The sequence below is a fragment of the Moschus berezovskii genome, chromosome 17 (genome assembly GCF_049115385.1).
Source record: "Moschus berezovskii isolate FMDL1 chromosome 17, NW_MosBer_1.0, whole genome shotgun sequence".
Taxonomy (NCBI): Eukaryota; Metazoa; Chordata; class Mammalia; order Artiodactyla; family Moschidae; genus Moschus; species Moschus berezovskii.
Genome location: NC_142476.1, coordinates 80,315,780 through 80,336,506, shown reverse-complemented (window position 1 = coordinate 80,336,506; position 20,727 = coordinate 80,315,780). Strand labels below are relative to the sequence as shown.

Below are 20,727 nucleotides of genomic sequence, written 5' to 3'. Positions count from 1 at the left end.
TGATTGCTAAACATCCTCCTGTTTTCTGAATGGTTACTCAGTTCCAAAAACTCCGATTATTCAGTTCAGTTTATCTGAATAATTTTCTTACTTTTGTGAAGACAGGGAATTACTAAAGATAGTAATGTCTTTTAAAATTAAGTCTTTATGTTTTTTTTCCCTTAAAATATGCACATATCAATAGCTGTTACATATTGCATACAAAGAACTCTCTAACTTGTCCATCTGTAGCTTGATGACTGTGACCATACTTACAATATAACTTAATGATGACAGTATCTCGTTTGAGATTTATCTTTAAAATCAGTCATTATTTAGTCACAAAAGAGTCTCCTCAATTTCAGAGGCTGAGTTGTAAGCATGTGACTGACTGAAAGAAGTTGCAATTTTGGTCTTTAATCGTCAACATCTTGTTTGATTTATGTGAAAATTGGGTATTTCAGAGTTAGAATGTTCCTAGGTTTAGTTCTGGCTTGGTTTCCTGGTTCCTTGAGGAAACTTGGACAAGTTTCTAATCTCTCTGAACCTCAGTTTTCTCAAGCTTAAAATGTAGTTAATAATAACTTCATTGCACATTTATTGTAAGACGAAAATGAGATGAGAAATGCAAAATGACCATCGCAGTGCCTGGCACCTAGTAGTGTCCAAGTTCTTTCCCTGGACACGGCATGTCAGCATCTTTTTTTCTGTTTCCTCTTCTCAAAGAGTAAGTATTGATGTCACTTTTCACCAATCCTTTGAGTTAATAATAACATTCATTTGTGGCAGCTCTGGAAACAAACTGCCACACTAAGACACAGAATCTAAGCTAGCACATATAGTCCAATTTTAGGTTTAGTTGCTTTGGATGTAACTTGTGTATGAGTCACTGAAGGGCTGGGCTGCTAACAGACAGCCTTACAGCTTAACAGCAGACTGTATTTACCTTGACTGTCTCTTATTATCCCTCTTACTAGCAGAGGTCAGTGAGAAAGAACTCAGTTACTGCTGCTGCCAGAAAAACACATCTAAATGTCTAATAATATAGCTAAATGCATTATTAATTAGAAGCAATAAGACGAGCTATAATCCTGTCAAGAAGTCAAATGATCCAGTAGGTTTTCCCACCTCCTAGGGAAGCCCTCTTTCTGTATACCATTCCTTTTAAAGAATAAGTTTCAAACTAAGTATGTTTATAGATCTGGCAGGTTCTTTTCTTGTATTGAAAAGTTTCCTTTCCTTATTAAGAGTGGAAGCTCTATAATGAAGAGTGTTTATCACTGTTAGTGCTGCTTATTTACTATCATTGCACTTCTGCATGCAGCTTATTTCTTCACTTCCCCCTTCTCCTTTCTGGCCTTTGCCATCTGAGACTGCTGCTCCCCTGCATTTGCAACACTGCCTCTCTTGTTTTACTTTAGTGTGTTCCATTTTATTTTTCTTTTGTATTCCACCTGCAGCTTTCCTCCATTTTTGTTCTCACATGCCATTACTCTCTAAAATCCCACACTCTGTATGAATAACACCTCTTTTAGGCTCATGGTGACCTGCCAGTTACAGTGGTCTGGGCGTCTGATCCATCAACTCACTTCACACTGCACCTCTGTGGGGCAATTCCAATTACTCCCTGCTACTGGATTTTTGTTTGCATGTTAGGACCCCACCACTCAACCACGGGCCCATATGCTCTTTGGCTCTCACCACTCTCCTTCTCTATACATGAGGGGTAAAAATGCATTGTGGTAGGATTGTTTTGAGGCTCAAGTAAAATAATGGATATCAATATTTTTCGTGAACTCTGGAGACTTCACTGATTATTGAAAAGGAGTTATTCTTTCTAAGCCATTCTGCCCATAAAGTGTTCACATTTGAAAATACCGCTGGTCAAATCCTTTTTAGTAAACACATCTCTTTCTAGTCAGGTAAATGATCTAAACCCCTAAGTGACTGGTTCTTAGTTTTAAGCAAAGCCATAGGACACAGTGACTGTGATAGGTGCCAGATATTGGGTGGTGTATTCAGAAAGTGGCCAATGCTGCTGCATGGATGGCTGAGAGATTTTTTTTTTAATGACCGCAGATGAGAAAGATGCTGCTTGTTAAAATAGATAAAATACACTCATGATCTCCTGCTTTATTTTCTCTCGTTCATCAGTTGTAGAGCCTAGATTCCTTCAGCACTTTCTTTCTTTGGTTTTTGTTGTTTCTAAAGACATTTTTCACTATTTGCCTACACCTGTGCCTCCAGGCTTTCAAACTGAAGATGCCGCTGTTACTACTGACTGGCCATGGCTGTGGTCCTGAGCTTGGGTCTCCTGCTCAGTTTCCACCCAGGACAGTGGGGAGAGCATGGGATGCTGCACAGTGAGTACCATGGCTTCCAGCCTCTTGCCAGGCTGATAGCTTGGCTCCTCTTTGGTCTCCTGCCTTTGCTTTCATGAATATATGCTGACTACTCAGTATGTGTGTTTCAGTTCCTGGCTTAAACATTGTATTTGCTAACTAAAGAGAGGACGTTTCCTCTTATTATTGGAACTTGGGTATCATTACATCCATCAGTTGCCTGGTAATTCTTTCTAGAAGAGACCTAAGCCTCAGTGATGATTTAAACCCACCTGTGTGAGTTTGTTAGCAGCAGTGTCTGGTGATGGCTGTGTCAATGGGACAGTGAGCTTCCATGTTAAAACTGTCTGTGTAGGTAATGGCACTTTATACTTGAATGCATATTTCAATATATTTATTGTGCACTTACTTGCCATTTAGCTTGTTTGTGGGAGTCTGTACTTATTGTGGTTATGGTATTGGTTAGAAAAATCTTGATTCTAGTTGAGAGGCACTGAAAAAGTCATTTAATTTCTCAAAACTTTGCCGTCAGCCCCAATTAGGGTAGTTAGGATGAAGAAGCACATGAACTGTATAGAGAAGATCCCCTGACCTTTCTCTAGCTGTCCCCGTCCTTCTTATATCATATTCTTTCCCTTTCTTTGTAGCACGTGTCATAATCTGATGTCATATTCTTTATTTGGTAACGGTTTTGTTACACCAAGACAATGCAAGCGGTAGCCATGTCTTCTGCTTGGCTTGTTGGTGAATCTCAGGTTCTCTCCTGAGAACCATGTTGACAATTTGACAGACGCTCTGTACCTGTTGAATGGTGAATAATGTAACCAAACACTTGGCACAGTATCCACAGAGTAACTCGATAAATGATCATTACTGTAAACATCATGATGAGCTTACAGTGAGAATTTAGGAGTCATTTGTATGTTATGTTTTTCTCTAAGGTTTATGTGAGTGCTTTGGGTTTCTACCCTCTGTTTCCCTGTTAAACAATCTCTGCTCAGGGACTCAGCCATACTAACAACTCCCAGATCTACATTTCTGCCTCCCTCTGGATTCCCAGGTGTGGCTTGTGGACACTCATTCAGCAGGTCTCTCAGTCCCGCTCACCTTTCCCAGTCTGTCTCTCTCTGTTCATTGCATAGTACCAGTCCTGATGCTCAAATTAGGATCTTCAGATCAGCCTCGATCTTGCCTTGCTTGCCCTTGTCTGACCAGTTCACAGTTTCTCCCTCAAAAACATCTCTCTTTCCCTCTCTTGCCTAGCTCTGACTACATTGCCTCTCATCTGGACTTTGAAGGCAGTTTCATAATATGATTAAATTTTATTGAACACAGTGTCAAGACTTGATATACATTTAAACATAGAGAAGCCTATGAGGTGAATTAAAGTGAAGTGAAAGTCGTTCAGTTGTGTCCAATTCTTTGTGATCCCATGGACTGCAGTCTGCCAGGCTCTTCTGTCCATGGGATTTCCCTGGCAAGAATACTGAAGTGGATTACCATTTCCTTCTCCAGGTAATCTTCCTGACACAGGGATTGAACCCAAGTCTCCTGCCTTGGAGGCAAATTCTTTACTGTCTGAGCCACCAGGGATGGGGTATATGTTATTAATGTTATTGTTATTATCATTTTACAGATGCACAGAAAAAAAGTTCAGTGAGGTTAAGTAGTTTCGTAAATTCCCAGAGTCACTCACTGTTGAATTTGAGCTTAGATCTGATTTCAAAGCCTCCACCAGCTTTTATACCTTCCTCAGTGCTGCTGAATTCCCCATCCTGAACCCTTGTTTCCATCTACACTGCCTTTTCCCTTCCTCTGAATGTTCCCTTAATCAGGCTTCAAGAATCATCTTACACAGCATCTCTTCACCTCTTTCCAAATTCTCCAGGGTAGAAACAGATGCTTCTGCGGGGTTCCAGAGCACTATGTCACGTGTCAACCTTGGCCATTATTTTGCATTTTAATTGTCAGCTTACATGTCCTTCAGAGCAGAAACCTCATCTAATTAATGTCCGTATGTATAGTATCAACTGGAATTCCATCACCTCCACTAGCTTTGTTCGTAGTGATGCTCTCTAAGGCCCACTTGACTTCACATTCCAAGATGTCTGGCTCTAGGTCAGTGATCATGTTATCGTGACTATCTTGGTCGTGAAGATCTTTTTTGTACAGTTCTTCTGTGTATTCTTGCCACCTCTTCTTAATATCTTCTGCTTCTGTTAGGTCCATACCATTTTTGTCCTTTATCAAGCCCATCTTTGCATGAAATGTTCCCTTGGAATCTCTAATTTTCTTGAAGAGATCTCTTGTCTTTCCTATTGTGTTGTTTTCCTCTATTTCTTTGCATTGATCACTGAGGAAGGCTTTCTTATCTCTCCTTGCTATTCTTTGGAACTCTGCATTCAGATGCTTATATCTTTCCTTTTCTTCTTTGCTTTTCGCTTCTCTTCTTTTCACAGCTATTTATAAGGCCTCCTCAGACAGCCATTTTGCTTTTTGGCATTTCTTTTCCATGGGGATGGTCTTGTTCCCTGTCTCCTTTACAATGTCACGAACCTCCGTCCAGAGTTCATCAGGCACTCTATCTATCAGATCTAGTCCCTTAAATCTATTCCTCACTTCCACTGTATAATCATAAGGGATTTGATTTAGGTCTAGTGGTTTTCCCTACTTTCTTCAATTTAAGTCTGAATTTTGCAATAAGGAGTTCATGATCTGAGCCACAGTCAGCTCCTGGTCTTGTTTTTGCTAACTGTATACAGCTTCTCCATCTTTGGCTGCAAAGAATATAATCAGTCTGATTTCAGTGTTGACCATCTGGTGATGTCCACGTGTAGAGTCTTCTCTTGTGTTGTTGGAAGAGGGTGTTTGCTATGACCAGTGCGTTCTCTTGACAAAACTCTATTAGCCTTTGCCCTGCTCAAGTAGGTTTTAGAAAAGGCAGAGGCAACAGAGATCAAATTGCCAACATCCGCTGGATCATGGAGAAAGCAAGAGAGTTCCAGAAGAGCATCTATTTCTGCTTCATTGACTATGCTGAAGCCTTTGACTGTGTGGATCACAATAAACTGTGGAAAATTCTGAAAGAGATGGGAATCCCTGACCACCTGACCTGCCTCTTGAGAAACCTGTATGCAGGTCAGGAAGCAACAGTCAGAACTCTACATGGAACAACAGACTGGTTCCAAATAGGAAAAGGAGTGCGTCAAGGCTGTATATTGTCACCTTGCTTATTTAACTTATATGCAGAGTACATCATGAGGAACGCTGGGCTGAAAGAAGCACAAGCTGGAATCAAGATTGGTGGGAGAAATACCAATAATCTCAGATATGCAGATGACACTACCCTTATGGCTGAAAGTGAAGAGGAACTCAAAAGCCTTTTGATGAAAGTGAAAGAGGAGAGTGAAAAGGTTGGCTTGAAGCTCAACATTCAGAAAACAAAGATCATGGCATCTGGTCCCATCACTTCATGGGAAATAGATGGAAAAACAGTGGAAACAGTGTCAGACGTTATTTTTTTGGGCTCCAAAAACACTGCAGGTGCTGATTGCAGCCATGAAATTAAAAGACTCTTACTCCTTGGAAGGAAAGTTATGACCAACCTTGATAGTATATTAAAAAGCAGAGACATTAGTTTGCCAACCAAGGTCCGTCTAGTCAAGGCTATGGTTTTTCCCGTGGTCATGTATGGATGTGAGAGTTGGACTGTGAAGAAAGCTGATCGCCGAAGAATTGATGCTTTTGAACTGTGGTGTTGGAGAAGACTCTTGAGAGTCCCTTGTACCACAAGGAGATCCAACCAGTCCATTCTAAGGGTGATCGATCCTGGCTGTTCATTGGAGGGACTGATGCTGAAGCTGAAACTGCAATACTTTGGCCACCTCATGCGACGAGTTGACTCACTGGAAAAGACTCTGATGCTGGGAAAGGTTGGGGGCGGCAGGAGAAGGGGACGACCGAGAATGAGATGGCTGGATGGCATCACTGACTCTGTGGACATGAGTTTGAGTGAACTCCGGGAGTTGGTGATTGACAGGGAGGCCTGGCGTGCTGTGATTCATGGGGTCGCAGAGAGTCAGACACGACTGAGTGACTGAACTGAACTGATGTATAATATCTGTACTCAGTAGGAACTGGATAGGTGTTTTGATTAAAGGAATGCTTCTATAAATACTATTTGTTGGGGAATGTAATACTTGGTATTTTATTTTTATAGGCATGCTATTCATTTTTTTTCTATTAAAATGTGAAATTAACAGTTGGAAATAACTGCCTTTTTTTCAATCATTCAACATCTCTTTATTCAGTGGGAAATAGTATTTCAAAATAGCCTGTACAGGCAGATTTTTTCTTGTATATTTTATTTTATTATTAATTTCCTTTTTTTTAACTGAGGTGTAGTTGACATATGGAGATGGGAATGGCAACCCACTCCAGTATTCTCGTCTGGAGAATCCCACAGACCGAGGAGCCTGGTGGGCTACAGTCCATAGGGTCACAGAGAGTCAGATACTACTGAAGCAATTTAGCACAGCACAGCACATAGTTGACTTATAATATTATATTGCTTTCAGGTGTACAATATTAGGGATTCAAAATTTTAATACATTACACTCCATTTGAACTTATCATCAAGTACTGGCAATATTCTCTATGCTGTTCAATATATTCTTATAGCTTATTTATTATATATATAGCAGCTTGTACCTCTTAGGAAATGACAACCCGTTGCAGTATTCTTGCCTGAAAAAATTCCTATTGACAGAGGAGCCTGGCAGGGTCAGTCCAAAAGGTCACAAAGAGTCAGACACAACTGAGCAACAGCACAGCACAGCACAGTTTGTACCTCTTAGTACTTGCTTTTTAAACTAACTCCCCTTCCCCTTTTGGTTTTCTATTAGCAACATAAGGAGATTTTAATAAGAAATTCTTTTCCATTTGTCCTCCAAGTTCCCACTTGTGTTTGGTATGTGGTGACCTCTGTTTATCCTGATATCTTTGTTCTCTCAGCCTTTTTTCCTGTTCGACCCTATATGCCTGTGCCTGTTTTCTCAGAGTTTTGCTTTCTGCTGGTCAGCAGGTAATATGTCAGCACTAGTGTTTCATTCTTCACTTAAAACTTGAAATCAGATGCCATTTTTAATCTTTTATGGTCATGATGGAAATCGCAGGCCCTAGATATGGGAAGACTATTTTGGGGCTGTGGAATCTTATGATTTTCTTCAAGTCACACCCTATTATGTGTTTGGAGAAAGCTTTGTACATTTCTTTTCTGTAATCATCCTTCTAAAATTGGTTAAAAAGTCCTCTGTAGTTGACGAAACTATGGTGTGGCTGATATATTATAAACAGGAAAGTGTTCATCTCTGCCAAGATGCTTGAATCTGAATTGTACAAATCTTTGTTGTTATCTTTTTTGGAGAAGATAAGACTTTATTTCTTATGAGGAAACAATGAAGGTTTATCTTGTGTCTCCAAAATTTGAAAATATATATCTATAAATGGGGGAAAATTTATAAATACATCCAGGTTCTTACATCAGAAATTAAATATATGTTTTAAATTTATTAATCTGAAAATACTGAGGATAAAAGAAATGTGTAAAAATGCATGAACATATCCACATAGCCATTTGAGAAATATCATCAATTTTTGAATTATTTTAATATGATGAAATATTTATTATTTTTTTGAATTCTGATAAAAACAAACAAGATTTAAAATATTAAGTTAAAATGGTATGAAAATTATTTTAACTGTCAGTCACATGAAACATATACTTCCATATATTCTTGAACGGGTGGCACTTTAAATTCTCTGTTCCTAAGTAAAAAAATTTAAAACTCCCTCAACTGGTGTTAAACATGAAATAGTTCTTTGTCCACTTTCCCATGAAAATGTCAATTTTTGGAGGAATTACTTTTCAAAATGACTTCAAACTTGAAGGAAATGATGAATACAGTAGTAATCAGATGTATTAAACCATACTGAATGGGATTCACTCCATCAGCTAGTCCCATTTCTTTATTTTATAGATGAGGAAACTGAGGTCTGTTGGTACTAGAGGTACAGAGATTTCAGATGCATGAACAGACACTAGCCCAGTGGCTTTGGCCGAAACTTTTTGTTTCTTGTTACCATGTAGCACTGGGGTTCCCCAGCATGAGGTAAACATGCTATGAAGGCTGGGAGAGGGAGCGTATTTAGAAGGTAATGTCTTTACGCCAGTACCATACTGTCTTGATGACTGTGGCTTTGTAGTAGAGCCTGAAGTCCAGCAGGTTAATTCTCCCAGTTCCATTCTTCTTCCTCAAGATTGCTTGGCTATTTGAGGTTTTTTGTATTTCCATACAAATTGTGAGATTATTTGTTCTAGCTCTGTGAAAAATATCGTTGGTAGCTTGATAGGGATTGCATTGAATGTATAAATTACTTTGGGTAGTATACTCATTTTTACAATATTTATTCTTCCAATCCACGAACATGGTATATTGCTCCATCTGTTAGTGTCCTCTTTGATTACTTTCACTAGTGTTTTATAGTTTTCTGCGTACAAGTCTTTTGTTTCCTTAGGTAGGTATATTCCTAAGTATTTAATTCTTTTCGTTGCAACAGTGAATGGAATAGTTTCCTTAATTTCTCTTTCTATTTTCTCATTATTAGTGTATAGGAATGCAAGGGATTTCTGTGTGTTGATTTTATATCCTGCAACTTTACTGTATTCATTGATTAGCTCTAGTAGTTTTCTGGTAGAGTCTTTAGGGTTTTCTGTGTAGAGGATCATGTCATCAGTGAACAGTGAAAGTTTTACTTCTTCTTTTCCAGTTTGTATTCCTTTTATGTCTTTTTCTGCTCTGATTGCTGTAGCCAAAACTTCCAGAATTATGTTGAATAGTAGTGGTGAGAGTGGGCACCCTTGTCTTGTTACTGACTTTAAGGGAAATGCTTTCAGTTTTTCACCATTGAGGATAATGTTTGCTGTGGGTTTGTCATATATAGCTTTTATTATGTTGAGGCATGAAGACAGAAATATAGATCAATGGAACAAAATAGAAAGCCCAGAGATAAATCCACGCATCTATGGACACCTTATCTTTGACAAAGGAAGAAAGAATATTAAATGGAGAAAAGACAGTCTCTTTAACAAGTGGTGCTGGGAAAACTGGTCAGCCACTTGTACAAGAATGAAACTAGAACACTTCCTAACACCATACACCAAAATAAACTCAAAATGGATTGGAGAGCTACATGTAAGACCAGATTCTATAAAACTCCTAGAGGAGAACGTAGGTAAAATACTCTCTGACATAAATCACAGCAGGTTCCTCCAAGACCCACCTCCCAGAATATTGGAAATAAAAGCAAAAATAAACAAATGGGACCTAATTAAAATCAAAAGCTTCTGCACAGCAAAGGAAACTATAAGCAAGGTGAAAAGACAGCCTTCAGAATGGGAGAAAATAATAGCAAATGAAGCAACTGATAAAGGATTAATCTCCAAAATATATAAGCAGCTCCTGCAGCTCAATTCCAGAAAAATAAATGACCCAATCAAAAAATGGGCCAAAGAACTAAACAGACATTTCTCCAAAGAAGACATACAGATGGCTAACAAACACATGAAAAAATGCTCAACATCCCTCATCATCAGAGAAATGCAAATCAAAACCACAATGAGATACCATTTCACACCAGTCAGAATGGCTGCTATCCAAAAGTCTACATGCAATAAATGCTGGAGAGGGTGTGGAGAGAAGGGAACCCTCTTACACTGTTGGTGGGAATGCAAACTAGTACAGCCACTATGGAGAACAGTGTGGAGATTCCTCAAAAAACTGGAAATAGAACTGCCATATGATCCAGCAATCGCACTCCTGGGCATACACACCGAGGAAACCAGAATTGAAAGAGACACATGTACTCCAATGTTCATTGCAGCACTGTTTATAATAGATAGCCAGGACATGGAAGCAACCTAGATGTCCATCTGCAGATGAATGGATAAGAAAGCTTTGGTACATATACACAATGGAGTATTACTCAGCCATTAAAGAGAATGCATTTGAACCAGTTCTAATGAGGTGGATGAAACTGGAGCCTATTATACAGAGTGAAGTAAGCCAGAAAGAAAAACACCAATACAGTATACTAATGTATATATAGGGAATTTAGAAGATGCAAATGATAACCCTGTATACGAGACAGCAAAAAGAGACACAGATGTATAGAACAGTCTTTGGGACTCTGTGGGAGAGGGTGAGGGTGGGATGATTTGGGAGAATGGCACTGAAGCATGTATGTTGTCATATGTGAAACGAATCACCAGTTCAGGGTCGATGCATGTTACAGGATGCTCCGGGCTGGTGTGCGGGGATGACCCAGAAGGAGGATAAAGGGAGGAGGGAGGTGGGTTCAGGAGGGGGAACTCATGTACACCCGGGGCGGATTCATGTCAGTGTATGCCAAAACCAACCAATATAATATTGTAAAATAATTAGCCTCCAATTAAAAAAATAATAATAAATAAGAAATAAATAGAAGGTAATGTCAGCACATAACAGCCTTGTCTTGTATTGGAATACAAGGGGGAAAATAAGTAGCAAACAATTCTGATTATTCTATTTGTTAGTTACATTAGTGTCTGGCTGATTTAGTATAATTGCTTGAGACGGGATCAAGGTGTCCTGAAACCATGTGTCTCAAGGGCATGGGTGTATGACTTTTCTGACTTGTCCATAAATATATTCATTTGCCAGTGGAGTAAGTTGATGAGATTATTTGACACATGTGGAAGCATTTTTATTTTTCCTGGCTTCTTGTGCCTATTGCAGTGATTTAGTCACTCAGTTGTTTCTGGCTGTTCCATGACCCCATGGACTGTAGTCTGCCAGGCTCCTCTGTCCATGAGATTCTCCAGGCAAGAATACTGTGGTGGATAGCCATTTTCCTCTCCAGGGGATCATCCTGACCCTAGGATAGAACCTAGTCTCCTGCATTTCAGGTGGATTCTTTACTGTCTGAGCCACCAGGGAAGGGATCTATTGTGCCTAGGGATCATTATCAAGTTCAGATATCTAAGATTGAAATTTGAATTCTTATATTGGTATTTTTAAAAGAAATAAATTCAGTGGATTAGACAAAATTGGACTACTGTGGTAACACCTTCTATAAGCAACTAAAGCCTTGTTAATCAACTCTAAACTTTCGAAGAAAAAATTTTCTCTTGCACAGCTAAACCCTAAAGTTAGTAGAAGGAAAGAAATAATAAAAATCAGAGAGGAAATAACTGAAAAAGAAATAAAGGAGATTATAGCAAAAATCAACAAGACTAAAATCTGGCTCTTTGAGAAGATAAAATAGACAAACTATTAGCCCAAATCATCAAAAAAAAAAAAAAAAAAGGGCGGGGGGGAGAAGAATCAAATCAATAAAATTAGAAATGAAAATGGAGAAATCACAACAGACAACACAGAAATACAAAGGATCATAAGAGACTACTATCAGCAACTCTATGCCAATAAAATGGAGAACTTGGAAGACAAATTCTTAGAAAAGTGTAACCTTCAAAAACTGAACCAGGAAGAAATATAAAATCTTAAACAGACCCACCAGAAGCATGGAAATCTAAACTGTAATAAAAAATCTTCCAACAAACAGAAGCCCAGGACCAGAGAGCTTCACAGGTGAATTCTACCAAAAATTTAGGGAAGAGCTAACACCTATCCTACTCAAACTCTTCCAGAAAATTGAAGAGGAAGGTCTCAAACTCATTCTATGAGGCCACCATCACCCTAAGACCAAAACCAGATAAAGATGCCACAATAAAAGAAAACTACAGGCCAATATCACTGATGAATATGGATGCAAAAATCCTCAACAAAATTCTAGCAAACAGAATCCAGCAACACATTAAGAAGATCATACATCATGACCAAGTGGGCTTTATCCCAGGGATACAAGGTTTCTTCACAAATCAATCAATGTGATACACCATATTAACAAATTGAAAGATAAAACCATATTATTATCTCAATATATGCAGAGAAGGCCTTTGACAAAATTCAACACCCATTTATGATAAAAGCTCTCCAGAAAGCAGGCATAGAAGGAACATACCTCAACAAAATAAAAGCCATCTCTGATAAACCCACAGCAAACATTCTCAAAGGCAAAAAATTGAAAGCATTGCCTCTAAAATCAGGAACAAAACAAGGGTGCCCACTCTTACCACTACTATTCAACATAGTTTTGGAAGTCTTAGGCACAGCAATCAAAGAAGAAAAATAAATAAAAGAAATCTAGATTGGAAAAGAAGTAAAATTCTCACTGTTTGCAGATGACATGATCCTCTACATGGAAAACCCTAAAGACACCATCAGAAAATTACGAGAGCTAATCAGTGAATATAGTAAAGTTGCAGGATATAAGAGTAATACACAGAAATCTCTTGCATTCCTATATACTAACAATGATAAAACAGAAAGAGAAATTAACTAAACAATCCTATTCACCATTGCAATGAAAAGAATAAAATAGGAATAAATTTACCTAAAGAAACACTGATGAAAGAAATCAAAGATGACACAAATAGATGGAGAAATATACTACGTTCATGGATTGGAAGAACTGATACAGTGAAATTGAGTATACTACCCAAAACAATCTATAGATTCAGTGCAATCCCTATCAAGCTACCAATGGTATTTTTCATAGAACTAGAACAAATAATTTCCCAATTTGTATGGAAACAAAAAAAACCTCCAGTGGCCAAAGAAACCTTGAGAAAGAAGAAGGAAACTGGAGGAATCAACCTGCCTCATTTCAGACTACACTACAAAGCTACAGTCATCAAGACAGTATGGTACTGGCACAAAGACAGAAATATAGATCAATGGAACAAAATAGAATGCCCAGAGATAAGTCCACATACCTATGGACACCTTATCTTTGACAAAGTAGGCAAAAATATACAATGGAGAAATGACAGTCTCTTTAACAAGTGGCACTGGGAAAACTAGTCAACCACCTGGAAAAGCATGAAACTAGAACACTTTGTAGCACCAAACACAAAAATAAACTCAAAATGGATTGGAGAGCTACATGTAAGACCAGACCAGAAACTATAAAACTCCTAGAGGAAAGCATAGGCAAAACACTCTCTGACATAAATCAGAGCAAGATCCTCCAAGACCCACCTCCCAGAGTAATGGAAATAAAAGCAAAAATAAACAAATGGGACCTAAATAAGCTTAAAAACTTTTGCACAGTGAAGGAAACTATAAGCAAGGTGAAAAGACAGCATTCAGAATGGGAGAAAATAATAGCAAATGAAGCAACTGACAAAGAATTAATCTCTAAAATATATAAGCAGCTCATGCAGCTCAATACCAGAAAAGTAAATGACTTAATCAAAAATGGGCCAAAGATCTAAACAGACATTTCTCCAAAGAAGACATACAGATGGCTAACAAACACATGAAAAGATACTCAACATCACTCATTATCAGAGAAATGCAGATCAAAACCACAATGAGGTAACATCTCATGCTGGTCAGAATGGTTGCCATCAAAAAGTCTGCAAACAATAAATGCTGGAGAGGGTGTGGAGAAAAGGGAACCCTCTTACACTGCTGGTGGGAATGCAAACTAGTACAGCCACTGTGGAGAACAGTGTGGAGATTCCTTAAAAAACTGGAAATAGAAATTCCATACAATCCCACTGCTGGGCATACACACCAAGGAAACCAGAATTGAAAGAGACACGTGTACCCCAATGTTCATCCCAGCACTGTTTACAATAGCCAGGACATGGAAGCAACCTAGATGTCCATTGGCAGAAAAATGGATAAGAAACCTGTGGTACATATATACAATGGAATATTACTCAACTATAAAAAAGACTGCATTTGAGTCAGTTCTAATGAGGTGAATGAAACTGAAGCCTATTATACAGAGTGAAGTAAATCAGAAAGAGAAATACCAATACAGTATATTAACACATATAGATGGAATTTATAAAGATGGTAATGCCGACCCTATATGCAAGACAGCAAAAGAGACACAGATGTAAAACCAGACTTTTTGACTGTTAGGAGGTGGCGAGGGTGGGAGCATTTGAAAGGATAGCATTGAAACATGTATATTACCATATGTGAAATAGATGACCAGTGCAAGTTTGATGCATGAAGCAGTGCACTCAAAGCTGATGCACTGAAACAACCCAGAGGAATGGGATGGGGAGGGAGGTGGGTGGTGGGTTCAGGACAGGGGGACACATGTTCACCTATGGGTGGTTCATTTGTCAATGAATGGCAGAAACCACCACAATATTGTAAAGTAGTTAGCCTACAATTAAAATAAATAAATTTTAAAAAATAATAAAAAAGAAATGAGCCTCTAAATATTGATTCTATATTATAATAATTCTTTGTTTAATGAGAATGATTCCAGTTAACCCTTACTTTCGTGTGATACAGCTTAGGTTTATAGGCATTTTAAAATAAATGCTATTGCCATCAAATTCGAGACCTGAGAAATACTTTTCCTACTAAAGCTAAAAATCTCAATCAAAACTTTCCTACAGTTAATTCTTTGGAAAATTGATATTAAATAGTTTAAGGAACTTATTTTCTATGAAAAGAAAAGAATGTTTATCCATTCCTATGGCACATTTATCCTGTGCTGTGTGCTGAACAAAGCAAGTCAAACAGACATGAGTTCTTTCTCTGGAATCTCCTGACAGAGTCTAAGAAGCTTCTATAACAGGGCAGATAAAACAGTCTTTTAGCTGGAAAAATAACTTGATCATGTCTTTGAAAAAAATAGCATACTTATAAAGTTTTTAGTTTGTATTTATTGATTATCAGGATTGTGATGGATTCACGTTGTGAGAAAAAAAATCTCAAAATATAGGAACCAAATTTCCTACCCTATAGCAACATAAGTACAGAAATAAATGAGGAAATTCATACATTTAAATAGCTTAGACTTATTTGGAATTTTTCACATGTAGAAGATATATATGATATAGAAGTAGAGTTATGAACATAATAGAAGGAAAATTTTAAAATATCTTTCAAGAGCACATCTTTTTATATTGCTCATGATATAATACAATTGATTATACTCTGAGCACCAGGTTTGTCTACTAGTTATTAATAAAGTGACTATAAGCACTCTGTTTAAAGAATACATTTATGCTAGAGACACAACTCATATAGCTACAATTTTTAAAGAACTGAACTATCTGTGCATTATGACTGCAAAATTTCATTAATTAAAAAAATCCACGTAGTTGATTTGTACAGTAAAATCTTTATCATTTAGTTGATTTGTACAATAAAAACTTTATCATTTAGTTTATTTGTACAGTAAAAATCCCCTTTTCATATTTATTTGTTATTTATGTTACTTATGTTATTTATGAAGAAAGACCTTCCTTCTCCATATATGTATATTAAGTGAGCTGCATAGGTATGCCATAAATTGTGTTATTCATGTTATAAGAGTTCTGTAGTCCATCCGTTTCAAGATCTGTTTCTATTTGAGAACCAGAAATCAACTTATGGCTTGATTTCTTCTATTTCTTTTCTACTCTATTTCTGATTTTATTTATTTAGTTTTATATGAGAAGAACAAAACCAACACTTTCTGTATACCATCTTCAATTTAAACTTTTGAGTGGTGGTCAAGAACTGTTGTTGGCTTGAATAGTCTTCAGAAGTTTCTGGTACATTTCTGACTTCAGAAACCTGGGATAGGAATCCCTTTCCATGTGCATGTACACTATTTTTTGAGCCTCTTCAAAACATGTTTGAGTGGGTTCTTGAATATTTTTGATGATAGCTTCTCTTGTTGAACTGTCAATGTTAATCTGCAAAGTAAAATTACATGTGAAGCATAAGTAAGCATAATTGAAGATGAAAATAGAATGGAAAGGTTTAATTTATTTCCTGCTCTACTTTTCAGTGGAATAGGGTAATTTTGTCTGCACTTTCATTGACATCTTAAAAGACTTGTATGAGATAAGCTCCTTGCTTTTTAAAAAATAAACATCCAACTCTACATCCCAGATTAAAAAAAAAAAACAACAACACAAAACCTGAAACCCATGACCAGGGAAATCTCAGAAACCACTGCTTACTTAGGCAGATGCAAGTGGTTTGTTAGTGGAGTCTGCAAACAAGGAAGTTTATGAGATGGAGTCCTCTTTTAAAGGAAAGGGAAGTTGGTGCTATTTTAAAGTTTACCTTCCTTAAATAGTCATAGATGTTGATTTAACTGAACATCTCCTGAAATGGGAAGAAAGTGAAGAGAAGTAGAGAAATAGGGGAGAGAAGTGGTTATTTCAATAAACCAAATATTTTCCAGACAAGAGTTTTGAGGAACAAGTCAGTTAATGTCGGACTCTCCTGAGAGACAGGAATCTCATAAACCATCCTCTGTTCTCATCCTCATGATCAGAATTTTCACTCCTGGTTCTCTCTCCACCAGCAGGAGTCTCAGTGTATCTATTTCACTTGTAACTCTTCATTTTCTTTCAGCAGTTGTAAGTGATGGGCAGTAAAAACAGTGTGACCCCTCTGCTGGTTTTAAACGAAGCAGAGCAGGAGCCCTGGTGGGGTGGCGCAGACTCTGCCCACCCTACTAGGGAAGTCACCACTGTTGTATGTGTATCTGTAGGTCCTTGTAGAACAGTCAGTTCTTCTTATAAGGACTTCTTTTTATACTTTCCTGAGAATTAAGATAATTTAACCAGGAGAGGCTTTGGAGCCAGGCAGGTCTAATTTTCTCTCTTAACTGGTGTGTGATACTGGAGAAGGTATTAGCAAATTCACTTTTCAGATTCTTAGGTTTCTTATCTGTAAACTGGGGTTAACAATACTGACTTCATAGCATTATAGGAGGTACTGGGTGTAGACTGCTGGCACATATGTGTGCTTGACAGACACTAATGCTTTCTTGGGAGGTATTGATTTCCAGTTTCCAGCATAGTCACGTGTGGTTACCTCTCTAGGGGACTGTGGCTGGATGTAAACCTTATAAAGCTTCTTTGCTCTGGAAGTTCTGCTCCACTGTGAAGCAGTTTTCTTATAGGTTTCACATGCCATCCAGAATTTAATATTCTCATCACTGTGCTCTGTTTTTAAGTATGCTGCGTAGACCACCGGACCATCTAGAAGTAGAGGAGAAATCAATTTATTTTCATGGGTCAAAATCATTAAAAAAAAGTCTGAACAATATGGAGTACAATTTAAAACTAATGCCTGAATCAGAGCCCCCAAATTATTTAACAATATATTATATAATGATACACACACACATCCCACATCTCATTTAGTTCTATGCATTGAAAGCATGTTTTGACAACACCAATGAGTGGTGGGGTCATTTCTTTATCCCTTTATTCTGTGTATATCAGAGCAAGATGCCTACTAGTGTGGCTGGGATAGGTCACAGGGATCCAGAAAGAGGACTTAAATGGGATCAGTGGACAGAGCTCTGATCATGAAACTGAGATGAAAAATCTAAAACCTCGAGACAAACTAGAGGATAAGAGCAAGGTTTAAAGCTAAACAGGCAGGTTAAGGTTGGAAAGAAAATATCCAATCCCTGTAAAAATGATAAAGTGATCAGCCTGTATAGCCTGGGATGTGTCTCATATGCAATTAAAGCAGGAGAACATGGATGACGAAAAATTCAACTTCATGTTCATGGTTTATGGTTCACACCAGAAATGAAGGACTAGGCAACGACTGAAATTCAGATGGGGTGTTGGAAACGATCCCAGAATCTAGAACAGCATAGTGAGGATGTGCAGAGCAACCATTAAGGGACACTTGATGCCAGAGATGGCCGTCCTGTGCTCTGGTCTTTTCTGAAGTGGGAAGATAAGGGTAGACATGTGGGAGAAACTTTCTCCATTAAGCCACTCTTCTGTGGGTGCTAGTGTTGAAGAAGAGAGTTAAGTGAGCTTTCACAAATCTAACACTTTAGTAAGAATCTTTGAGGAGATCAAGTATTGTGAAGATTAAAGGTGAACACTCTGAGGAAAACATAAAACTTCTTTTGGTGGCTAGGAACTCTCTTGGCACATCTGAGAAACTGAATTGCTAAATCTAGATAATGGGGTAACTTTCCATTGATAGTGATAGAAACAGGTATGTAGGCATATTGAATATGTGAAGAAACAGGCTTTTGATGAACAATAACTTAGAATCATTAACTGTTACAAGAAATAATAGTAATCAGAAGGGAATGGCTGTGGTGAGTAAAATCATATTTTCCTAAATCTTCACATGAGACAGTGGATCTAATGAGTTTCCTAGCATAGAAACCAGGCTCCTTGACTCCTGGATTCTACTGCTTGTTAGCACAGATACAAAAATGAAGATGACAATTAAGGTATTTTGTGTTCACGAGAAAAACTCAAATGGAGACAGATTTTAATAATGTGTTCTGAGGAAGCTTTAGAGTTCAGGGAAGTTGGTGATCTGCAAGACATGTGCTGCCCTAGGAAGACACAAAATTAGGGCTTAGTTCATTATTATTATGGAAGCAAGTGTAGCCTTCAGAACATTGGGTGGAAGATGGTTAAAAAGAAATATGTTTGAATTGAGAGGAAGATGAGGTGGGGGTAGGGCATATATAAAAATGTAGCACAGGAAAGGATATGGGATTCAATATGGGGAATATACCTTAAACTTAAAACAAGAACGTTTATTTTCACAGCAATTTACTTTAAGTTGTGCCTAACCTCATCACTTCATGGGAAATAGATGGGGAAACAGTGGAAACATTGTCAGACTTTATTTTTTGGGGCTCCAAAATCACTGCAGATGCTGATTGCAGCCATGAAATTAAAAGATGCTTGCTCCTTGGAAGGAAAGTTATGACAAACCTAGATAGCATATTAAAAAGCAGAGACATTACTTTGCCAACAAAGATCCGTCTAGTCAAGGCTATGGTTTTTCCCGTGGTCATGTATGGATGTGAGAGTTGGACTGTGAAGAAAGCTGATCGCCAAAGAATTGATGCTTTTGAACTGTGGTGCTGGAGAAGACTCTTGAGAGTCCCATGGCCTGCAAGGAGCTCCAACAAGTCCATTCTAAAGGAGATCAATCCTGGGTATTCATTGGAAGGACTGATGCTAAAGCTGAAACTCCAATACTTTGGCCACCTCATGTGATGAGTTGACTCACTGGAAAAGACTCTGATGCTGGAAGGGGTTGGGGGCAGGAGGAGACAGGGATGACCGAGAATGAGATGGCTGGATGGCATCACCGACTCGATAGACATGAGTTTGAGTGAACTCCGGGAGTTGGTGATGGACAGGAAGGCCTGGCGTGCTGTGATTCATGGGGTCGTGGAGAGTCGGACACGACTGAGCGACTGAACTGAACTGAACTGAACCTCATCACAGGCACAGAAAACTGGAGTCAGAGAATACAGATGTAGCAATTGGCATTCCTGTTAGAGGAAGAGCTGAATGGGTAGGCACATCATGAAACAAAACAAATCAAAATAGAAAACCATTTCTGGCCTAACAAGTAAAGCTGGAAGCCAATAATTTGCAGTATGCATTGAAAGAACTGGAATTCTATTTAAGAAAATAAAAAGCAATTTTTTATACTTTGTGCTTGGAGAAATTTTGACTGAGTGCTTCATTAGGAACAGAAAACAGGATCCTAAAATAAACAAGTTGTGGAATAGGGGGAAAACGAGCTGCCAGATGAAATCTACAGACCCTGGGATGAGACTTAGCCACCAGGCTGGTTGCATGGGTTGAGTGGATGGAGTGGGGTGGGGGGATAATTTGGAAACAAGTATGAGATTCCATGTTATAGTATTCTGAATTTGTGTTTGTCTTTATGTTTAGTTTCATTTTATAGTAAAAAGTTTATTCTAAAACTTACCTGCATCTGTGTCTTCCTTAACTTCCCTCCTGATTGAGCAGAGGGAGGGTTTTTTGGGGCCAGCCAAGTAGTTCAACAATTCTCAATATTCCCAAGTCCCCTGCTGATGAAGCCATCTGTGTGTTGCCACGTGTATTTTCCTATAGATATCTAATGTGGTAAATGGTGGTATAGTTCTCAGTTATCCCTGCCTTTCTTGTAGGAGAATTGTACTTTCATGTCCCATTTGTATCAGCCTTGCTCACTGAACTTGTGTCAGCAATGCACAGTGCCATGTGCGGGTCAGACAGAAGGCTCAAGGACGATCAGGTGGTTCCACCCTTGCTCCTTTCCCCACTGTGAGCAGGGCACGTTCTGGGAGAGCTGCTCCTTTAGTCTGAAGGCCAGAGTAAAGACCTGCACCAGAGCTACAGTTGACCCCAGTCACTGTGTAGTGTGAACAAGAAAGGCATTTTTCTTGTAATAAATTAGTGGATTTTCCTACCATG

The 20,727-nt window shown here is 38.3% G+C and overlaps 2 protein-coding genes across 5 annotated transcripts in view; one reads left to right on the top strand and one right to left on the bottom strand.

The window, feature by feature from the left end:
- The window catches only part of LOC129551702 (uncharacterized), a 447,940-nt gene that overhangs the window by 174,585 nt on the left and 252,628 nt on the right, over positions 1–20,727 (top strand). For all 3 annotated transcript variants that reach the window (XM_088845551.1, XM_088845550.1, XM_088845549.1), the window contains exon 2: positions 2,227–2,342. In XM_088845551.1, the coding sequence (XP_088701677.1) occupies positions 2,242–2,342 (101 nt within the window). In that variant the 5' untranslated portion in view covers positions 2,227–2,241. The remainder of the gene's footprint in view (positions 1–2,226; positions 2,343–20,727) is intronic.
- RGS13 (regulator of G protein signaling 13) overlaps positions 16,012–20,727 on the bottom strand; it is a 28,148-nt gene continuing 23,432 nt past the window's right edge. For both annotated transcript variants that reach the window (XM_055419921.2, XM_088845548.1), the window contains 2 exons: positions 17,333–17,499; positions 16,012–16,197 (listed from right to left, as the gene is read on the bottom strand). In XM_055419921.2, the coding sequence (XP_055275896.1) occupies positions 16,012–16,197; positions 17,333–17,499 (353 nt within the window). The remainder of the gene's footprint in view (positions 16,198–17,332; positions 17,500–20,727) is intronic.